At 42.2% G+C, this 20689-nt stretch overlaps 1 protein-coding gene across 2 annotated transcripts in view; it reads right to left on the minus strand.

The window, feature by feature from the left end:
• Nucleotides 1–17562, minus strand: part of ADAM23 (ADAM metallopeptidase domain 23) — a 167438-nt gene extending 149876 nt beyond the window's left edge. For both annotated transcript variants that reach the window (XM_003406108.4, XM_064286766.1), the window contains exons 1-2: nt 17349–17562; nt 15984–16201 (exon numbers count right to left, since the gene is read on the minus strand). In XM_003406108.4, coding sequence (XP_003406156.1) covers nt 15984–16201; nt 17349–17562 — 432 coding nt within the window. The remainder of the gene's footprint in view (nt 1–15983; nt 16202–17348) is intronic.
• Nucleotides 17563–20689: the final 3127 nt, after the last annotated feature.

Genomic DNA, 20689 nt, shown 5'->3' on the forward strand with positions numbered 1-20689 from the left:
GTCCTGAGGAAGTTTTACTCCATCCATGTCACTAAGGTCAACTCTATTTGAGTAGGCAGCTCTTCCCCGGTCATATTTTTAGTCCCTTCCAACCTGAGGGGCTTATCTTCCAGCACTATATCAGACACTATATCTAAATGTCTGATATAGATAACCGATTGTCCTCTAAAATTGAAGGGGTTCTCTTAGCCTTCTTCTAAACTTCTCCCTCTAGCCTTTCCCATGTCAGAAAATAGTGCCCCTATTCCTCAGGGAAAAACCATACGGTTATCCTTGACATATGTATTAGTTTCTATTACTGTTGTAATAAACTACTACCATTAGAGTGGCTTAAAACAACATGTATACTTCATATGCATGTGAAAGCTGGAAAATGAATAAGGAAGTCCAAAGAAGAATTGATGCATCTGAATTAAGATGTTGGTGAAAATATACCATGGTGTCTTGGATATCTGGTGCTGCTACAACAGAAATACCACAAGTGGATGGCTTCAACAAACAGAAGTTTGTTCTCTCACAGTCTAATAAGCTAGAAGTCCAAATTCAGGGCATCAGTTTCAGGGGAAGGCTTTCTCTCTGTTGGCTCTGGAGGAAGGTCTTTTGTCATCAATCTTGCCCTGGTCTAGTAGCTTCTTGGCACAGGAACCTCGGGTCCAAAGGATGTGCTCAGCTCCCGACACTGTTTTCTTGGTAGTATGAGGTTCCCCTGTCTCTCTGCTAGCTTCTCTCTTTTATATCTCTAAAGAGATTGACTTAAAACACAACCTAATCTTGTAGATTGAGTCCTGCCTCATTAACATAACTGCCCCTAATCCCACCTCATTAACATCATAGAGGGAGGGTTTACAACACATAGGAAAATCACAGCAGATGACAAAACGGCAGACAATCACACGATACTAGGAATCATGGCCTAGCCAAGTTGGTGAAAATTTTGGGGGGACACAATTTAATCCATAACACATGGACTGCCTGAAGACCAAACAAATCTGTCTTGGAAGAGGTACAGCCAGAATGCTCCTTAGAACCAAGGATGACAATACTTCATCCTATGTACTTTGGTGTACTTTGGACATGTTATTAGGAGTAACCAGTCCCTGGAGAAGAACAACATGCTTGGTAAAGTGAGAGTCAGCAAAAAATAGGAAGACCCTCAACAAGATGGACTGACACAGTGACTGCTACAATAGGCTCAAACATAGCCACGATTGTGAGGATGCATAAGGACGGGGCACGTTTTGTTCTGTTGTTCATAGGGTCATTATGAGTCAGAACCGACTTGACAGCACCTAACAACAACTAACAAAACTACACGAATTATTATGTTACAATCCTTGAGACCAGAAGTCTAAAATCAAAGTCTTAAGACAATGTGTCACAGGACTTGTTCCTTGTGGAGGCTCTGGGAGAGAATTCATTTCTTTGCCTTTTCAAGCTTCCAGAAGCTCCCTGCATTCCTTGGCTCATGGCCACACCACTCCGACCTCTGCTTTCATCATAAAATCTCCCTCTCTGACTCTGACCCTTCTGCCTTTGTCTTATAAGGACCCTTGTGGTTACACTGGGCCCATCTGGATAATCCAGGATAATCTCTCCATCTCAAAATCCTTAATTTAACTGCATCTACAAAGTCCTGGTTACTATGTAAGGTAATATTCACAGGTCTCAGGAATTAGGAGGTAGATATCTTTGGGGAGTCATTATTCCATCTACCATAACTCTTCTCCTTCATGAACCCACTCTCCCCCACCCCAATCATCAGCAATGTGGAGGTTCTACCTCCAAAATGTACCCCAAATCTACCTACTTTCCTCAATTCTCCTGCTACTACCTTAGCCCAGACCTCATTGCCTCTGTTCTGAACAACTGCTAGCACCTCCTGTTCTCCCTGCTCTTGTTCTTGTTCCTCAACAGTCCATCATCCATACAGTTACCAGAATGATTTTTTTTTAATATAAATCAAATAATGTTATGTCCCTGTTTAAAACCCATCAGTAGCTTCCCATTGTGACCAAAACAAAACCCTAATAGGCCCTTCATCCTGTGCCCTCCTCACCTTAGGGGGAAAAAATGGAGGTGGAAATACACAGTTTTTCCTGCCCAGAATCCCTCTCCTTCCCTCACCATCAGCCTTTCTGAGGCCTTGTCTGCTATAACAGCTCTTTGCAACTTATCAAAGCGGGATATTGTGTTCCCGCTGTTCTTCCTGGGTCTCCAAGTTTACGTCTCTCTGCTGACACTGAAGATAGTAACCTACCACACAATTCTAACCCCACATCCTGCCCATGAGTCCGTAAGAACTGTAAAATGCCCATCACAATCACTAGAAAATTCAAAACATGTAAGAAATAAAAATCAAGAGGTATGGGGGAAAAGAACGGAGCACAACCTAAGTATGAGGCATTCTTCATCTTTCTTAGCAGGCTGGCGAAAAATAATATCTTAGGCTAAAAGATCTAAAAATAGGGCAGAGATAAATCATTCAATGTTATAAGAACTAAAAACAGAAATTTAACAAGTACAGTACATGGCTTTAGGGAGTGCTGGAGAAAAGATTTTACCTTATACCTTTCTGAACTCTGACTTTTTAGACCATGGAAGTAAATACACTACCTGCTGTTGTGTACCATTGAGTCAGTTCTAACTCGTAGTGACCCTACAGGACAGAAGAGAACTGCCCCATAGGGTTTCCAAGGCTGTAATCTTTACAGAAGCAGATGCCACATCTGTCTCCCAAGGAGCGACTGGTGGGTTCAAATCACCAACCTTTTGGTTAGCAGCTAAGAGCTTAACCACTGTGCCACCAGGGCTCCTGCAAATATATTAGAGTGACTATTTTACATAACATACTGACATATCTACACTAATTTTACATGTGTAAGTGTGTATGCTTGTAAATGTAAAGTGGTCATCAGTTTTTCACCTACTGTAACATCTCTTTCCTTTTGTTTCCAACACTGTTCTCCAAAATTCCCTCACCAGAAACCATCTTGCCAAGAACTCCTTGGTAATAAATCAGAGGGGCACTAGGACCCCTAAAGAAGCCTCTGGGCTGAAGCCATTCCCTAGGCCCTACAGGTAATCAGTTGCTATCAAGTTGACTTTGACTTATGTCAACCCCTGTGTGTCAGAGCAGAATTGTGCTCCACAGGGTTTTCAATGTCTAGTTTTTCAGAGTAGATCACTGGGTCTTTCTTCCAAGGTACCTATGGCAAAACTCGAACTTCCAACCTTTTGTTGAGTACTCAAGTGTGTTAACCGTTTGGATAACCCAGGGACTCCTCCTTAGCCCCTACTCTGCCCCTATTTTTCAAAAACTTTTCACCTGCATCACCTGAGAGCAACCACTCCTGGAACCAGCCACCTTCTCTCTTTCAAATAATAAGTGTCCATACCTTACAAGCAAACCCTGGTGGCATAGTGGTTAAGAGAGACAGCTGCTAACCAAGAGGTCAACAGTTTGAATCCACCAGGCACTCCTTAGAAACCCTATAGGGCAGTTCTACTCTGTCCTATAGGGTCGCTGTGAGTCAGAATCAACTCGATGGCAATGGGTTATACCTTATAATTCCTACTCCTCTCCCCTCAGAGAGCCAGCCAGGCCACCAATGCAGCCATCACTTGGAATAATGAGCAATCCCTAACTCGACCACTCATACCCATATTTCATCTCCTCTGATAAACACCTGACCACGTCTCACTGGAGGGGATTTCACAGAATTGTAGGGCCATCAGGGATTCCAAAGATCAAACTCATAAAGACCTACTGAATCAAAATTTTCCAACAAGTCCCTAGGTGATCCCCACGCATGCTAAAGTTAGAGATCCCAAACCTAATTCAAACTCCTTTTTTTTTTTTTTTTAACAAGAAGATTTAAATCCAGAGAAGTACAGAATTTTCCTAAAATCACCCAACTAGTTAGTATGCAGCCAATTAATCATTCTATTAGCAGGCCGATCTGCCTTTTAAAAGAACCTGTCAGATAAAAAAATGCAAAAATTGAGCTGCTCATCCTTCTTCCTCGACAGTGCTATTTTCTCCATTGGTTTTATTCACCTAACCATTAGCAAATCTCTGCTCCCAACATAACATCTCCAAATGTGCCCTCTTGAGCCATTTTCCTTTCAGAATCTCAGCTTGTACCCATCACTCTGCCATCATCCTCTCCCCACTAAGCTCAAAGGTCACAGTAAAATGTTTCCTTTACCTCTGATGTAACAGCTGCCCTCTGAAAACTCTATGAAGATTCCTGTCACCACTCTAGAGCTTCTCTTCTTTGGCCTCAAGCAATTTCCCCAGCTCCTAAGAAGTAAGGAATCACTGCTTTTTGTGGAAATAAAAATGCTGATGCTCACTCCTGCCACAGCAGTATTTCCCTTGTTCAGCCCCCTGTTCACTGAACTCTGAAACATCACCGCCATTTCTCAGGTAAACAGGAAAATATAACCTTCTGGCAAGCCACTGACACATCGAAAGCATTTCTGGACAGCAAAAGATAATCTTGAACCTGTCACAAAAGAATATGTTTGGGGATATTTTTGCTCTGTTTTTCATTATTACAATAAAAAATACTTTTCCATTTTAATTGCATGTTGGTCTAAGATTTGAAAATAGGAAAGTTAAATTTTTTAATTAAAATGTGAATCAAACAAAGTAGGTTAAGTCTGCTTTTTATATATTTTTAAACCATCAGTTAAAGTGATGTTTAAATTTTATTCATCTCTGATGGCAAAGTGCTTAAGAGCTCAGGCTGCTAACCAAAATGTCAGCAGTTCAAATCCACCACCACTCCTTGGAAACCCTATGGGACAGTTCTACCCTATCCTATAGGGTCACATGAGTCAGAATCGACTTGATAGCACACAACACATGCAAAAAGAGCACTTCCTGCTATCCAACAGTAACAACTAATAGTAATTTAATTTTCTTCAGTGACTACATTATATTTGGGGGAAAAAATCACTCTGAGTGAGGTGAGAAGACCCTGGAAGTTATTGAGCTAAGGAGTAACATGACTTGACTTAGGATTTAAAAAGATCCCTCTGCCTGACGTAACACTGCCTGAACCCAGGGGCGTGAGGGCCCAGCAAACGCAGGGACAGAGAGTTAGGCAGATCCTTTAATAATCCAAGGGAGAGGTGATGGTGGATTAGACCAGGTTGGCAGCCATGGAGGCAGTGAGAAGTGGTCGGATCCTGGAGAGTGTTTGAGGGCAGAACCAACAACAATGGATGACTTGGTGTGGTGCTTGCGAGAAAGCAAAAAGTGAAGGCTGCTGGTCTGAGCAACTGGGAGGATGCCAGGACCAGGTGCTGTCGAGTTGATTTTGACTCACGGTGACTCCATGTGTGTCACGATAGAACTGTGCTCCACGTGGTTTTCAGTGGCTAATTTTTTTGAGAAGCAGATCCCCAGGACTTTCTTCTGAGGTGCCTCTGGATGGACCTGAACCACTAACCTTTGGGTTAGCAGCTGAGCACTTTAACCATTTGCACCACCAAGGGGCTCCACTGGAAGGATGGTGTTTGCTCAACTAGATGAGGAAGAACGTGGAAGGGAAAGTTTGAGGAAGGAGATGTCAGAATCAAGAAGTCTTGTCTTTTAAAAAAAAAAAAACAAATGTTTTATTCCCTAAAAGAGCCGTTCTCAACTTGTATTCCTAGGCCTCTGGCTATGTTAAGTTTGAGTTGCCTTTAGATATGGAAGTGAAGATACAGGATAAATAGTTGTATATGTAAGTCTGGATATCAAGGGAGAGATTATGTTCTCTGTGAAGGAACTAAGGTTCTCAAATGCTACATCACAAACAAATGTTTCATACAGATAAGTCAAATCAGTTCAGAAACTTTTAACACAACTTTGAAACATCTAAGAGGAAATAAATCCAAGAACCTTAGAAAACTAAAATGAAAAGGCAGTTTAAGACTTGATAGACAGAAAAGATAGTTTATAAATATACTCTTCGGATAATAATCCTAAAATACATCAGTTGATCCTACAAGGATTAATGTCCCAAGTAAAGGAATAAACAAAAATAATTGTGTGTGTGCACGTGCACGTGTGGGCGCGTGTGTGCATGTGCGTGTACGTGTGTGCAGTTAAGTAGAAAGGGAAAAAACAATCAGTAACTATTTCCATAAAATCTTTCATACACCACTGCAAAGCCAAAAACAGCAAGATGACATTATCCCAATATCCCAGTGGTTCTGAAGGAAACAAACTCATTTATGCAGTCTAACAGCGATAAATGCCTCCAACTACAAGAGATGAGAGGTCCACTACATTGCACGGGGCAGCCCACAGTAATTAGCAAACTAATTCATCAGAGTTCACTAACTGATTTCAACCATAATTTATAAGAGGGAGGGAAACCGTATAAACTCTCCTGGTTGAGACACAAAGCCAAAGATTTTAGCTCTTGTTCATAGCATGTTCAGTTACATCACAATATTCAACAAAAAACAGAACTGCACTGCTGATATTTTTACCTTGTTAAATTTGTTCTGGTCGGGAAGTCTATATACTATTCTGTTTGTCATGGTGTTACAGTTGCTATACTTCATTCCTAAGTCAAAAAAGCTTTTATCAATGGCTGATAAAACTATTTCCTGGGCTGTGTTTTATTTGGGGTGTTGGAGGATTGGAGGGGGTGCACAGGTAGGTAGATGTCTAATTGGGACTCTTCTCAGGGAAATGGTCATACTGATGGGTGCTATTTATAGTACAAGCATTTGCTGTCACACCATACCCACCTTAGCAATTAGCTCCAAAGAGAAAATAATCTGCTTCACAGCTCACTAAAATGCCTGATAGCCAAGCCTGCCCCGGAGCTCTAATTAGTTGTAAAGGTTTAAGGAAAACTCCTCTACTCCCCCAGAGTACAAGCACCATGTTCACATATTACTGCCTCAACTTGCTTTAAGAGATTGCAGCCTCCAAGACATTGTGCCACATCTTCACGTAGTCACTCCTTCATAAGCAACACTAGTGTCCACTTCCATCTGAAGTCAATCAATCACCTTTGTCCACAGCCATAAAACCAGGAAGGCCCTGAGATGCACCCCTCCCTAGAACTCTCCTCCCACTTATCCCAAAACCCACTTTCTTTTTTAAAAAAACAAATGCTTTATTCCTCAAAAGAGCAATTCTTAACTTGGATTCCCAAGGCCTCTGGTCAGTAACTAAAGTAACATTTACTCTTGTTGTTGTTGTGCCGTGGAGTTAATTCCGACTCATGGTGATTCCATGCGTGCAGAGTAGAATTGCTCCATAGGGCTTTCAAGGCTGTAACCTTTCAGAAGCAGATCGTCAGCCTGCCTTCTGAGGAGCCTCTGCATGGGTTTGAACCGCCAACCTTTGGTCTAGTAGTCGAGTGCCTGTTTGCACTAACCAGGGACTCCTTCAATATTCACTGAGTGCTTCCTACATGCCTAACACTGTGCTAACCATCTTACATGCATGAGTCCACTTGGGCCAGGCACTAACGTCCATGTTATTGGTAAGGAAGCTGGGGCCTAAACAGCTGGTAACAGCAGACTGGTGAGACCCCCCTGAACTTTGACCACCAACCACTCTTCACTTAAAAAAAAAAGTTGCAGTTGAGTCATTCATAGCAACCCTATAGGACAGAGTAGAACTGCCCCATGGGGTTTCCAAGGAGTGGATGGTGGATTTGTTCCGCTGACCTTTTGGTTAGCAGCTGAAATATTAAGGGAAATCAAAGGGAATTTCTGCCATTCTAAACAGATCACATTTATCCCCCAAATGGCTATACTGGATCATCAAAGTGCCAATTTCCTTGCTTTGAGCTGGAATCATACCAGGTCAGTGTGGAAACACTGGTTATCACATGTTGACAAAAATTTTAAATTGGGTGTTATGTCATTCCTTTAATTACTGAAAACAGAGTTCTTATTAAATTCAACTTGTTTTGAAGACTACTTCTTCAAGCTGCAGACTCCCATATTAGAGAATATTTGTGCAAAAGAAGAACAGCCATTTCTAGAATGATCAACTGTCTGACTTAAAAGCTGGAAATGCTAAGTATGACCAACATTACTCAGTAAACAAGGAAGAATGTGACAGAGGGAAAAGAATGTTAAAAAACATTAATAAGAAAAGGTAAGCAAGGAAGCAAAATACTGTAAAAATGCCAGTATTTTTAAACGAGATTATTTATCTGAAGTACTCACTTAGGAAAAAAAAGAAGAAAAGAAAAGCAGCTGTTTGCTAGGAAGGGCAGGGGAGAGGGGGGTGTGTGTGTGTGTGTGTGCATGCATGCGTGCGTGTGTGTGTAGGAATTGTGTAATTAGTTCATAGGTCCTTACCATGGACTAGGAAAGTGTCTAAAAAGGGCAGACACATCCCTATTCAAGTCACAAATGGGTGATAAAAACAACAAGGGACTGGAGGTCTACAGACCAAGATTCTGGTCATTCTGGTCATGTCAATAAATCCCAAGACCTGGAGTAATTTACCTGCCCTCTTTGACCTTAGTTCATTCACAGAAATATCATCATCTTGAGAGCTATGCCATGAGGACCATGTGAGATTACAGATACGAACATGCCTTGAATAAAACTATTTAGATTCAATACAAAGGCAATATATTTGTTATTACCAATGCACTGAAGAGTCGAATTTCAAGTTGACTCAATGCATTCTACTTGGTTGAAAAAGTGAAGAGCAAGGAGACATATGGGAGTGGGGTACCCCTAAGTACTAATGATTTTATATTATTAATGGAGCTCATCGGTAATCCAGCTATTACAGTACATGTTTTTAGCAGGCCTGTTTACAATTAAGAGGCGCACAAAGCACCCAATTAAGTGATGCAGATTACAACTCGATGCGGCAAATTCCTGAATTTCCACACTAAGGGAAAAGAAGCACTAGAACAGACACTGCAATTCAGCAGGTACTCAAAAATCAATTTTTCCATGGCTCTGGAATGTTTTTTATGCTATGCCTCTGGCTGTGCTTAGATTTGATGACTTTTAGAATTAGTCTTTAGCCCTTACAGAGAGCAGAGGGAGGTGATCCAGGAGCATGGTCCCACTTTGTTCCCACTACAGACCTACGGGTTAAAAAGTGCCAGGACACCGCCCTCAAGTGGACACTGCCATGCAAATAGGCAAGGAGTGAATGTCCCCAGTATATAATTACGGATCAAAGCTAAAGATCAACATAGTCACTGGTCATATAATAAAATAGGGTCCTATTTATCCTTCTGTTTCTTGGTTTGAGCTTAACTTCTGCAGAAAATGTCTATCAGTAGTGGAGACTTGTTTGAATTTCCATCCTTTCCATATCTAACCAGAAGGCTTGGGGAACAGTTAAGGTAGGCCTTATTAAAAATATCTTCACAATAGAACTGAAAGTAGAACTTGAATTTGTTGATGTGTAACATTCCAGAGGAAATTCACCTCCATCCACTCTTTAGCCAGAAAAGACACCTATATTACAAAACCTGAGGTGAAGCACGGCGCCAATTCACAGGTGTGGCTCTGTTCCAGCCTGGGTACCCCAGCAACAGACCAGGCACCTCTCGTACTAATCTATAGAAAGCAAACATTTTATCTAATTTTGCCATGAATGAACATGATTATGTTTAACTTCTTGTTATTCTGAGTAAAACATGAGAATTAGATCTACCCTTTTAATAACAGAATTCCTAGGATTAAACTTTATTAAAGTTGTCCTGAATTTATATAAATTCTAAACACAAAGACTTTCTTGTAATATTGCAAAATTCAGACACTCAATGGATTTCAAATGAATTATATGAATGAATGAGGCTTTCATAAAGTTAAAGGGTACCCATGTCACTTGTGAACTGAATACTTTGTGTGACTACTGCCTTATGATTATGTACATTCTTGAGAGGAATAAAATATTTTCATTCAGAAAACTTATAATCTAGAAGCAATTAATTAATCAGACTCTAAAGATGAAAATGACAGGATCATCAGAAGCAGGAATTTAACACAATTTGGACTTAAATCCAAAGCCTGAGAACACACTACTGACAGATTAGGTTCTTGCCACTTAGCATAAGGGTTTTCCAGAACTAGCTTCAGAGTCTGGACAGATACAAATGAAATTATACTGCTGGACTAACCTTTGAGCAAACAGGCCTGAAAAAAAGCTGGAAGGGGAAGAGAATGGTAAATGTGTGGTATACAGGAGGAGACAAGCAGCTGTTCTCTAGCCTCTCTTTCACTCCACGAGTAAAATTCATAGAGCTAGAATTATGCTCGCTGAATGTAGATAAAGCAAGTCACACAGTAAGATAAATGCTCCACCAAAATTAATGTGGGACTGATGGATTGACAGAGAGAGACAGAAGAGGCAATGACAGGAACACAACATAGAGAGAGGAGGAGGGAGGGATTCAAGGAAGAAGCACCAAGATTTAATGAGTGACTATTTATAGGAAGAAGATGAAGGAAAGGGAAAAGGCAAAGATGGCTCCACGGTTCATTCTTAGATGGCTGGGGAAACAGCAGTACTTCTGAGAAAAATGGGAAAGGCAGGACAGACGGCTCTCCTCTTGCCTGACTTTGCCCTCACATTGAGTGATGCCACCAACGCTGGGCAATGCCATTGTGCAAATGTTCCTGCTTATTTTCAACTGACTGTAGGAAGAAGGACAGTAGCCGACCAGTTAACAAAACCTGAGAATAAATGAAGACAGAATGACACTAGTAGTTATATAGTTGGCAGGAACGAGTCAACCCATAAGCAGAAAACATTACATAAGGACACATACTGAAGCAAGACTTTCAACACCACAGTTCAGCTGTGGACTGCTGGAAAGCATGGTGGAAGTTAAATCAATCCAGGATGAAATGATCATAAATAATCTTTACAGTATGGGAGAAAAGAGTCAAAGACTAGAGTCAAAAAGCATAGGATCCAATCAAGTAACAAATATGAAGAAGGGTGGGTATAAGGTAACAAAGAGTATGGAGACTGTGGTAAACAGCATGTGCCCACACTATCTAAAGAAGGGCCAACTCTCAGCACTAAGTGGGTTACTCCCACCCAAGAACGCAGGTCCAAGGGTGCCCGATCTTCTGATACTTCAAGAGAAATCATCCCATCCATACTCTACCATATTACACTATTTTAGTTTCTTAAAGCACTTGTCAGCACCTGAAATCTTTGTGCTGCCACTGTTGTTATTGTTGTTGACGTGTTTATGGTCCATTACAAGGTAGGTTTCCTGAGGAGTCACATAATTGGTACTCAGTCAATACCAGTCAATATGTGCTGACCTCCTGACTTCTCAGGACTTTCCATTTGATATGGACTAAATCCAAGCCCCTTATCTCTTCACAATCTTCACAATGTTCCATATTCACCTCCTGCCACTATCAACACAACCTATACTCTCTCCAGCAAGTGCTTTGCAAAGGATAAGATCAGAGTTCAAATCCTGGCTCTGTCACTTACTGTTTGTTCTTTTCTGAAGACATGAACTATAAATCTCAACTGCTATACCTATAAACATCTACATCACTGGGTTGCTGGAAGAAGTAAGAATTTTTCTTAATGCCTACAAATCTAACCCTATGCCTGATTCTTTTAAGTTTACCACACTTCTCAAACACCCTGCTGTTTCCCGGCATGCCAAGCTCTTGCACGCGGAACCTCTGATCTACTGGCTCTGTATGGATTACCCCCTCTCTGCCTCCTGAGCAAATTTACCTCCTACTTGCTTTTTAAGGCCAGCTCAATTGTTTCTTCCTCTGAGGCCTTCTTTGACTTCCCTGGGCAAAAGTTATTCTCTTCTCTGGGTGCACACAGTCTCTTCTTCCTACAACTAGTAACTGCACTGACATGAACCACACACCACTAGCTGCCTTGTCTATGACACCCACCAAGCCATAAGCAAACGTAGAGACAGATGTTATTCTTCATTGCTTTCCCATGGGTCCAGCACAGTGTCTGACTCAAAAGAGGTATTCAATAAATGTTTACTGAATCAAACTGAATGCCTAACAGATGTAAATCTGATTTCTTGTTTTTATATGAGTAGCCACGTTTTGCTCCACCACTTGAGCAACTAATCCATAACAATGACAAAAACTAGCATGTGGTCAGCTCTTACTTAGCCACATTAATGGTGTGTGCTGACAGGAATAAGCTAAGAATTGTTAATATAGGCATTTTTGCCATTTCAGTTAATGTAAGCATAATATGACTTACGCAGTGCTAAAAGCTGGAAATCAAAATTATCTCTCCTACTGATCCGACACAGTGCCATAAACACTTAGTATCTTGAGGTTCCCTTTGAACTTCTGTTTGCTTATAACATTAGATTTCATGGGAAGCATTGCACACTCACTACCTGAATGTTCAATCATCGTTCAACAAATATTTACTGAAGTTCCAATATATACCAGGTACTACAAGTGAAACCATTACAAGTCTGAATTCTATGCCTTAAAAAAGTTTAACAATTGCTTGGGAAGACCTGGAAAATCTGGGAAAGCTGATGAGGTCAATATAAATATTTGTATTATCATATAACCCAATAAAATAACTGTTACTCTAGCAAATCTAAGAAAGGATCCTGTGACATTTCAGACTTGTCAAACAATCAAATTCATACAGCTGACTTAGGAAGAGGCAGGGCAGTTTTCACAGACATGGGACAGAGATACTCAGGTGCCTTCTTGTTCTTACTATCTAGGAAGTCATTTACCACTGTGTCCCAAACTCCTCTTTTTGCTATCTCATGCCAAGAACAATGGAGCAGCTGACTTTTGAGCCATCAAGGAAATGGAACCTGCCTTGACCTGGAGTAGAGCTGTTGTTAGTTGTTGTAGACTTGATTCTGACACGTGGCAACCCCATGTATGCTGAGTAAAACTACACAGCATAGAGTTTTCAAGGCTGTGACATTTTGGGAACAGATTGCCAGGCCTGTCTCTCCAGATACCTACAGATGGGCTCAAACTACCAACCTTTTGGCTAGTAGTCAAGTGCTTAACCATTGAATTTGAATAAGCACCAAAAATCAAAAAATGTAACTTTAGATCTGAGGTGGCCATTTTCCCCGTCTGCTCTTTATGTCTATTGCCCTAGCATGATTACTAATAATAGTGCCCGCTTGTACTCTCAAAATTCACACAGTTTGAACGAGATGTTATACATCACCCTACCTGGAGATAAAAAGTCTCCTGAACATTCTTTAACAAAGAAAACTTCAAGATTTTCAGAAACACTGGTGTGTTTAGAGGAGCTGTGTACAATCTGCTTTTGAAGAGGTAACAACCATTTTAACTTTCAGAGCTGTAGAGTGGTGAGGACTGATCAGCGCTGAATATTTACAAAATTTCCTCAGACATAAACATGGAGCTCTGCCCTGCAACCTATATGTGAATTTCTGTCTCCACCTCCACCCCCGCTCTAGGGATCCACAAGAGTGGCACAGTGATTCAGCATTTCTAGAGCCTTCGTGGAAATGTGCTTGAGTGCAAGGAAACCAGGGGAGAAAAAAGGTACACGTTACACAGATATTAAAGTCAAAATTTTCTTTTATAAAAGCAAAAACAAAAAGATGAAATTCTCTACTTTCTGTCTTGCTGAAACATAGGAAAAAGCAGCCAAAATCACAAGTATGTCTCTTAGCACCATCATTAGGCAAGTCACCCTCAGCAACAGCAGAAAACATATGGAACACTTTTTTTTTTTTTTTTAACTAGTATAAGAGAAGCTTAAAAACAGAAGCTAAAAATAATAATAATAAGTAAAAGAGAATTTTTAGGGAGCCCACCAACAAGAATACTGCTTGTGCCTCGGTAACAGCACCTTTAAGAGTCTTGCTTATCTCATTCCGCGTCTCCTGAAGGAGACACCACGTCTTTTTCATTTTACCTTTGAATCCTTAGCATGCAGCTTTCCACATGAGATATGTGCAACAAATGTTTATTGAATTAAACTGATAAGAAGAAAAGAAAAATGGTTTCAAATATCATTTTCCGGTAAACATTATAAAACAAACCCAACCATCCTGGGGGTTGGGGATAAGGAGGTGGAATCATTCCATCCGCAAGTACGTGTTCAATAACGAGAAATCCGCTCCTCTACATTAGTGCTGGATGAAGTTTTAACAAACCTTATTATCACAAAAAATTCAGATATATTATAGTTAAATCATGTCCCCAAATGAGGATGGATTACAAGCCAGGTGTTAGTCACAGGCTTCGACATTTCAGTTATAAGATGTTCCACTGAAATTTCTGTCAAGCCTCGATTCAGGAGGCTTGAGCACTCTTTAAACAGGCTTTGGGCAGGTTTGGTTTTGTGTTTTTTCTTTTCGTCCAGCATGCTACGCAAAAGCACTACTAGAGTTTGAGAACCAGCCACTTAACTATGTTTTTGTTGTTAGTTGCCCTTGAGCTGATTTCAGGGGGACCTTGTTAATGAATAAATATAAACGGGCCTTTGTGCATTTTATCAAGAGGGCCTTGGATTTCTCTTCCTTAAAGACATCACCCACTCCTCCTATCAATAAGACAAATGGGTAGACATGATCTAGGAGTCAGCCCATTAAGTTACATAGTAACTTATGGAAAAAAAGGATTGTCAGAAATCAAAGACCCATTTATCTCAGCCAAGGTGGGTACCAGACACTTGACAATGATGTGAAACAAAGTTCACTTCTCCAATAAAATTAAATAAGAAAGAAGCTTTTGTTCAGTGATCTGACTTGTAAAAATATATAAAAATTAAATATTCAGGGCTTCTGAATTTTACATAAGCTGCATACAACTCTGGGATTGTTATGTAGAAGCCTTACTTTTCTATTTCCACATATAAACAATGTGGATAAATAAATACTGTTACAATCCGTTTATCTTCTAGAAAACAAAGTTTTTAAAAATGATGTAAATCAGATACTTTTCTTAAATTCTAGAAGTTTAGAAGTTACTGCTCTTCTCAAATGAGCAAATACAGTTCAGAACGAAATATTTGACATACAGGCTGTATGTTCTGCCTCTCATAAAGAATTGAAGCATTGATAACCCATTGTGAAAATCTGTTCAAGATCTAAGATACTATTAATTCAAATAAAGAATAGACCAAAACCAAAAACCAAGCCTCATTGCCATCTCGAGTCGATTCCAACTCATAGTGAACCTACAGGACAGAGCTGAACTGCCCCATAGGGTTTCCAAAGAGCAGATGGCGAATTCGAACTGCCAAGCTTTTGATTAGCAGCCAAGCTCTTAACTACTAAACTCTTTGGATGTTAAGCACTTTTATCTTCCATTGAATGTTCCTTTAAAATCAGTGCCACCTTCTGAACAAACCTGAAAGTAATGTAACTTCTCACAATCAATGCAGATTAAGTCTTGAAGGATTATGCCAACCAAAACCAGTTTCTATATGATGTAAATTTGTTTCTATTCACCATAATCCTTCAAAATGTCAAACTGTACTTACTGATAATATAATAAAAACGGGTATATTTTCCTACTGATCAATTAAAGTAAGAAAGAGGTTGTTTAAACACTTAATTTTTAAGTGAAACACTGATGAGGAAACAGCAGCCAAACAGCCTCTTAGAGCAATTTTAGCTATGCAGGGGGTGAAGCCAGTTTTTATATCATGGAAGGTAGAATACTGCATCCTTACATAAATCTTCACAGAAACAAGCCAGGATCATAAACATATTCACTTAACTATTGTTCAGTGTCCAATGCACCTGAAAGATCCCACTTCAGCTGTTAAGCTTACGAGGCCGTAAGAAAATTACAGTACCAGTTTAGAGTCACAGAAGAGAAATTACAATCCTATCCCAGTAGGTCCCAGCTTAATTCCCTCTAGTCTCTCCCTTATCACAGGATTAATTGCTTTCCTAATAAAATCCTGCAGTAAAATTTGTGAAATCCAATTCTGGCAGAAAATCATATCAAAGGAAAACCCTTCATGGCAAGTACTTTTGCATACCTGTCCCCCTGCCTACCTTGTTATGTTTTTGCTGGTGTCTTGCCTTTGTGTCAAGAACATGGTAGGGGCTTTCTGAGTCTTGGTTGATGTAATATATGAGTCTTGAAGGTAGTGTGATTTCTTTCTGCATTGCATTGCTGTAACTGATATTACTGCTGCTGTTCTGTTGCAATGTATTGTCTTCATCTGCCAGGACTCCCAATTTTTTTTCTGCAGTTTCATTCCAATGCGGAGCTGAAGTGGGGTAAAGCACAAACATACACACACACATACATCATAAATACATAAATACTAAAATGTATTTTTCTATCAATTGCAAATACAAAGTTTTCTAAAAATAAGCAAGTAGAAAGTGGAGACATAGTAAAGTAAGTTGTTGCAACTGTGAAATGGCCTGGATAGGTTAACACAGTCAATAAGGTTTTTACCATAACATGCTGTTTGTTTTTATTTATGTCTTATATTCACACGTTCTAACCAGTCTCATATCTATACTTCTAAGTATGGAGGTGGGGAGCAGAATGGACTTGAGGGAAGAGTCACTGAATGAACCTTTTTGTGGGGGGGTTCATTTTGACTCTCATCATCACTACTTCTCTGAGACTACAGAAGCTCAACTGTACTCTGCCTAGTTGTACCCCATGTGAAAGCTATGAATGCACCTAAGATAACTTGAGTGTGAATTCATGAACGGGGAATGTTAGTTAATTCTTTTAACATAAGAGACAATTCCTTTTTCTTTTAACTTTGAAATGAGCAAAAATCCTTTGCCATAGTGAGATGCAGATGCTGGCAGCTTTCCAACTTCTTTTTTCTTTCCCTGCCAAGGCCAGCCCTCTGCTTTCAGTGACTTCCAATCATCAATGTATTGAACATTATTTTATCTTACTTGTCCATTATAAGGACAAGTATTTTGAGAAATCACAACCAAAGGTCTGCATCTCTGGAGTATCCCTCACCACCTCAATTCCAACAGCAGTGAAAAAATCGGTAGGAAATTTGAGGAAACGACCCATTACACTATTCTCATTACATCCTTCCCGCATTCACATTAAGGTTCACCACACGCAAGAAGCAACTTGAGCCCTCGCTGCATTCCCCGTGCACTGGTTTCCCTTCAGCCAAGTTGCAAAGATTTTGCTGAGTGGCCCCGCAGCCACGAAATACCTTTCAGTGGCACCAACGGTAACTGGAATGGGTTTTTAGTGAATGCAACAGAATGGACTTCAAAAAAGTGAACTGGAATGAATGGGGTGAATTGGGAGGTACAGGAAGGCCGAGTCGGAGACGTGTCCGGAGCGCACGGCCCCGCTTGCTCTTCGCTTTCCTCGGCAGGGCCCCACGGGGAAAACAAGGCAAAGGGCACTGGGGCCATACCCACCGCCGGCTGCAGCAGTCCCCCAGGCGCGGGGCCGGGACGAGGCGACAAGCGGAGGCAGCAGGAGAAGGACGAGGAGTAGGCGACAGGGCGGCGCGCGGGCGACGGCGCGGGCCAGCGCAGGGCCGACGGGACGGCCGCGGGAGCTGTAGGAGGCACCGAGGAGGCTGCAGCCCGCCCGGGGCGGCCGCCAGGAGCTGCTGCCGGGCGGCTTCATGGCTCATAGCTCCGGGGCGCCGCTCTGTGTGGCCGGCGACCGCGCCGGGCTGGGCTGCCGGCACCCGGTGGGCGCGGAGCGCGCGGGGAGGCTGCGGGCGGAGCCGGTCACGCCGGCTCGGCACGCATGGTGCCGCCGCAAGCTCGGGGCTCAGGGCGGGGCGGCGCCACTTGCCCTGCTCGCCTGCAGCCCCTATTGGGCCCGGCAGCTGAAGAGCCTAGAGGTCCTCGCCGCACCGCCAACTTGGAGCCTCCCCAGCTGCCGCTCCCTCCCCGCGGCGGGCGCGGCTGCTCCAGCGACTGCGGGGGCTGCTGCCGGGGCTGAGGATGCTGAGAAGGGGCGCGGGAGCGAGCGGCCTTGGGGGCGCGCAGCTCGGGCGTGCGTCCGGCCCCCGAGAGCGCGCCCGAGCGCGGCTTTGGGTCCTGATGCTGCTGCTGATGCTGCTGCTGTTGCCTGGCACGCGACGCACTGCGCATGCTTTATGTGGGGAAAAGAAAAAAAAAAAAAAAAAAGCAGCAGGGTGATGCAGCATCCCAGACAACAACGGAGGTGACGGTGGCACCTCTAAAGGTGGGGGCGGAGGAGAAGGGAGAGGCACGTCAGGGGTGAGCCGGGGGAAAAAAAAATGAAGAGTGTGGGGGCTTCCAGGCCAGACACGGACATGATCTGAAGAAAGCCATCAGCTAGAGAGACCTGCCTTTTCCACCACCCAGAGACCTTATATACCACCTCCTATTCCAACCACCTCCTGCTGGGGAAAAACTAAGGCCAAGCTTTTCCTTCTTTAATTTATTTATTTATTAAAGGACTGCACCCGGGGAGGTAAAAATAGCGTTGCTCCTCATTCAGTTCACCCGCAGCGGGTGGGACCACCTGGGGAATCACGTTTGCGCGTTGCAGGTTGGCTGGCACGCTGACGCGGAGCCACTCCGTGGCGAGCAGATCCCCCAGCACAGGAATCCCCTGTGCCCAGGCGCTCCGCCCTAGCTTGTGTCTAGGGGGCTTTGCGGAAACAGATAAAGCCAGAAGCTGTTTGCCCAAACGTTCAGAAGGTATGACTGGGCGTATTCGGAAAGCGGTTAGAAAGTCTGGCAGGGAAGAAATACGGAGGTTAGAAACTGAGTGCGTGGCAGCTATCTTGGAAAATCAACGTTTGTCATCCATGGGGGCGAGCATGCGTTTGAATCTCGAAATGTCGAGATTCAGCCCTGATCTCTGCAAAGAAGAATTTTATGTCTGTGTTGTAAAAAATGTAAATCTGGGGTCCCTGGTTGAGGCTGGTTAGCAACCACTAAGTCTGATGGTTTCAAATTAAGGCCTATAGCATGGTCCCGCCCCCAACCCACAATGCAATCATTCGTTTATTCACCCTCCCAACGACAGTCTAACTAATAACATAATGCTGTCTTACTCCATTATTTATATTTAAAATGGAAATAGTAACGCCTACTTTTGGCGGATCAAGAATTCCATGATTAAAAGTAAAAATGTGGGTAAAAGCACCTGCCAGGCATTGAGGGTTAGCCATCTCTCCCTCCCCCAATTTAATGAAGAAGGATGAGAGGCAGGCAGACAGACAGACAAACACACCCCTGAGATCACAGAGCTGTTAGAGAGTTAAACACTGATATCAGCACTTTGGAAATCCTTGTGGCCTAGTGGTTAAGGGCAAGCTACGGCTGCTAACCAAAGGGCCAGCGGTTCAAATCCACCAGGCGCTCCTTCGAAACTCTACGGGCCAGTTCTACTCTGCCGTATAGGGTCACTATGAGTGGAAATTGACTCAATGGCAACAGGTTTGGTTTTTGTTGTTGTTATTAGCTCTTCATCTCTGTATCACAGCTCAGATGTTAATTTATTATCATGCCTTTATTAATGTAAACCTACCCACCCACTGCTGTCGAGTCAATTCCGACTCATAGCAACCCCACAGGAAAGAGTAGAACTGCCTCCATAGAGTTTCCAAGGAGCGCCTGGTGGATTCGAACCGCAGACCTTTTGGTTAGCAGCCATATCTCTTAACCGCTAAGCCACCAAGGTTTCCTATTAAAGTTGTACTTAATGGCACCTCTCCATATGAGAGCAGCAAGTTTTTCTTTTTGCTCACCATTGTGTCCTCAGGACCTAGCACAGTGTTAATGGCGCAACGCAGACACTCAGAAACTATGTGGGGAATACATGAGTGGATGGCACACAGAAGCAGGAGTCACAGTTGGGGCAGGCTGGTGAACTCACCCAACTTCCTGTAGTTCCTGCTTGCAGGTCAGTGTCCATGGGAATGTGTCCCTTAATGCAATCATGTCCTGGCCAGATTCTCCCAATTTGCATTTGATATAATGCACTTCCTGAAAAAGGACCTGGAGGAAGGAGGCCAGAAAAGGAGGTGTACAAGGAATGAGAAGGGAGAAGGAAACAAAAGGCAAAAATGCCCAAATGCAAAATTATTTGAAAGGCATCTCTTGCAATTGAGTGACAACCTCTCAACGCCTGTTTCAATGAATAAACCTAGCAGTTAATCTGGACTGATACAAGCCACCATTCCATGCACTTGGGGTAGAGAATGAGACTTCAATTTCATTTCTATTAAGAGAGGATGTTTACAAAGAGGGATGTTTCATGTACTGTAATCAGGAGATCGTAGTTATTTACAGAACTTTAATATTTACATTGCTGGAGGCAAGATAATGCATCAGTAAATGAGATGGTGAGTCAGAGAAGGAATAAACAACTCACAAAAATTTATTGGAAGGTTGGTCTTTAAACCATATATTTAAGGGATGGTTAAAAAACAAACCTGATATTTTTAATTGGTCAAATTGTTGAATTTAATAATGTAGTTTAGAATTTTTTATTTTATAGACTTTACTTCTAAATATTTGTCTCTGTGCTTTCATAATATTTAATAGCTTTCTTAATCACCTACCACCTCTGCTTTGCTCTATATTCATTTGTGTGTATCATCTCTTCCCCTACTATAAAATAATGAGACCACAGCTGCATTTCGATCATACCTGCATCTCTAGAGCTTACTATAGTGCTAAAATAGATAAATGCGTGCTAAGTAAAGGGGCCACGCACAGGCAGGAATGGGAGGCATTCAGCAAGCTGGACTGGAATGAAGACGGGA

The sequence above is a fragment of the Loxodonta africana genome, chromosome 6 (genome assembly GCF_030014295.1).
Source record: "Loxodonta africana isolate mLoxAfr1 chromosome 6, mLoxAfr1.hap2, whole genome shotgun sequence".
Lineage (NCBI taxonomy): Eukaryota > Metazoa > Chordata > Mammalia > Proboscidea > Elephantidae > Loxodonta > Loxodonta africana.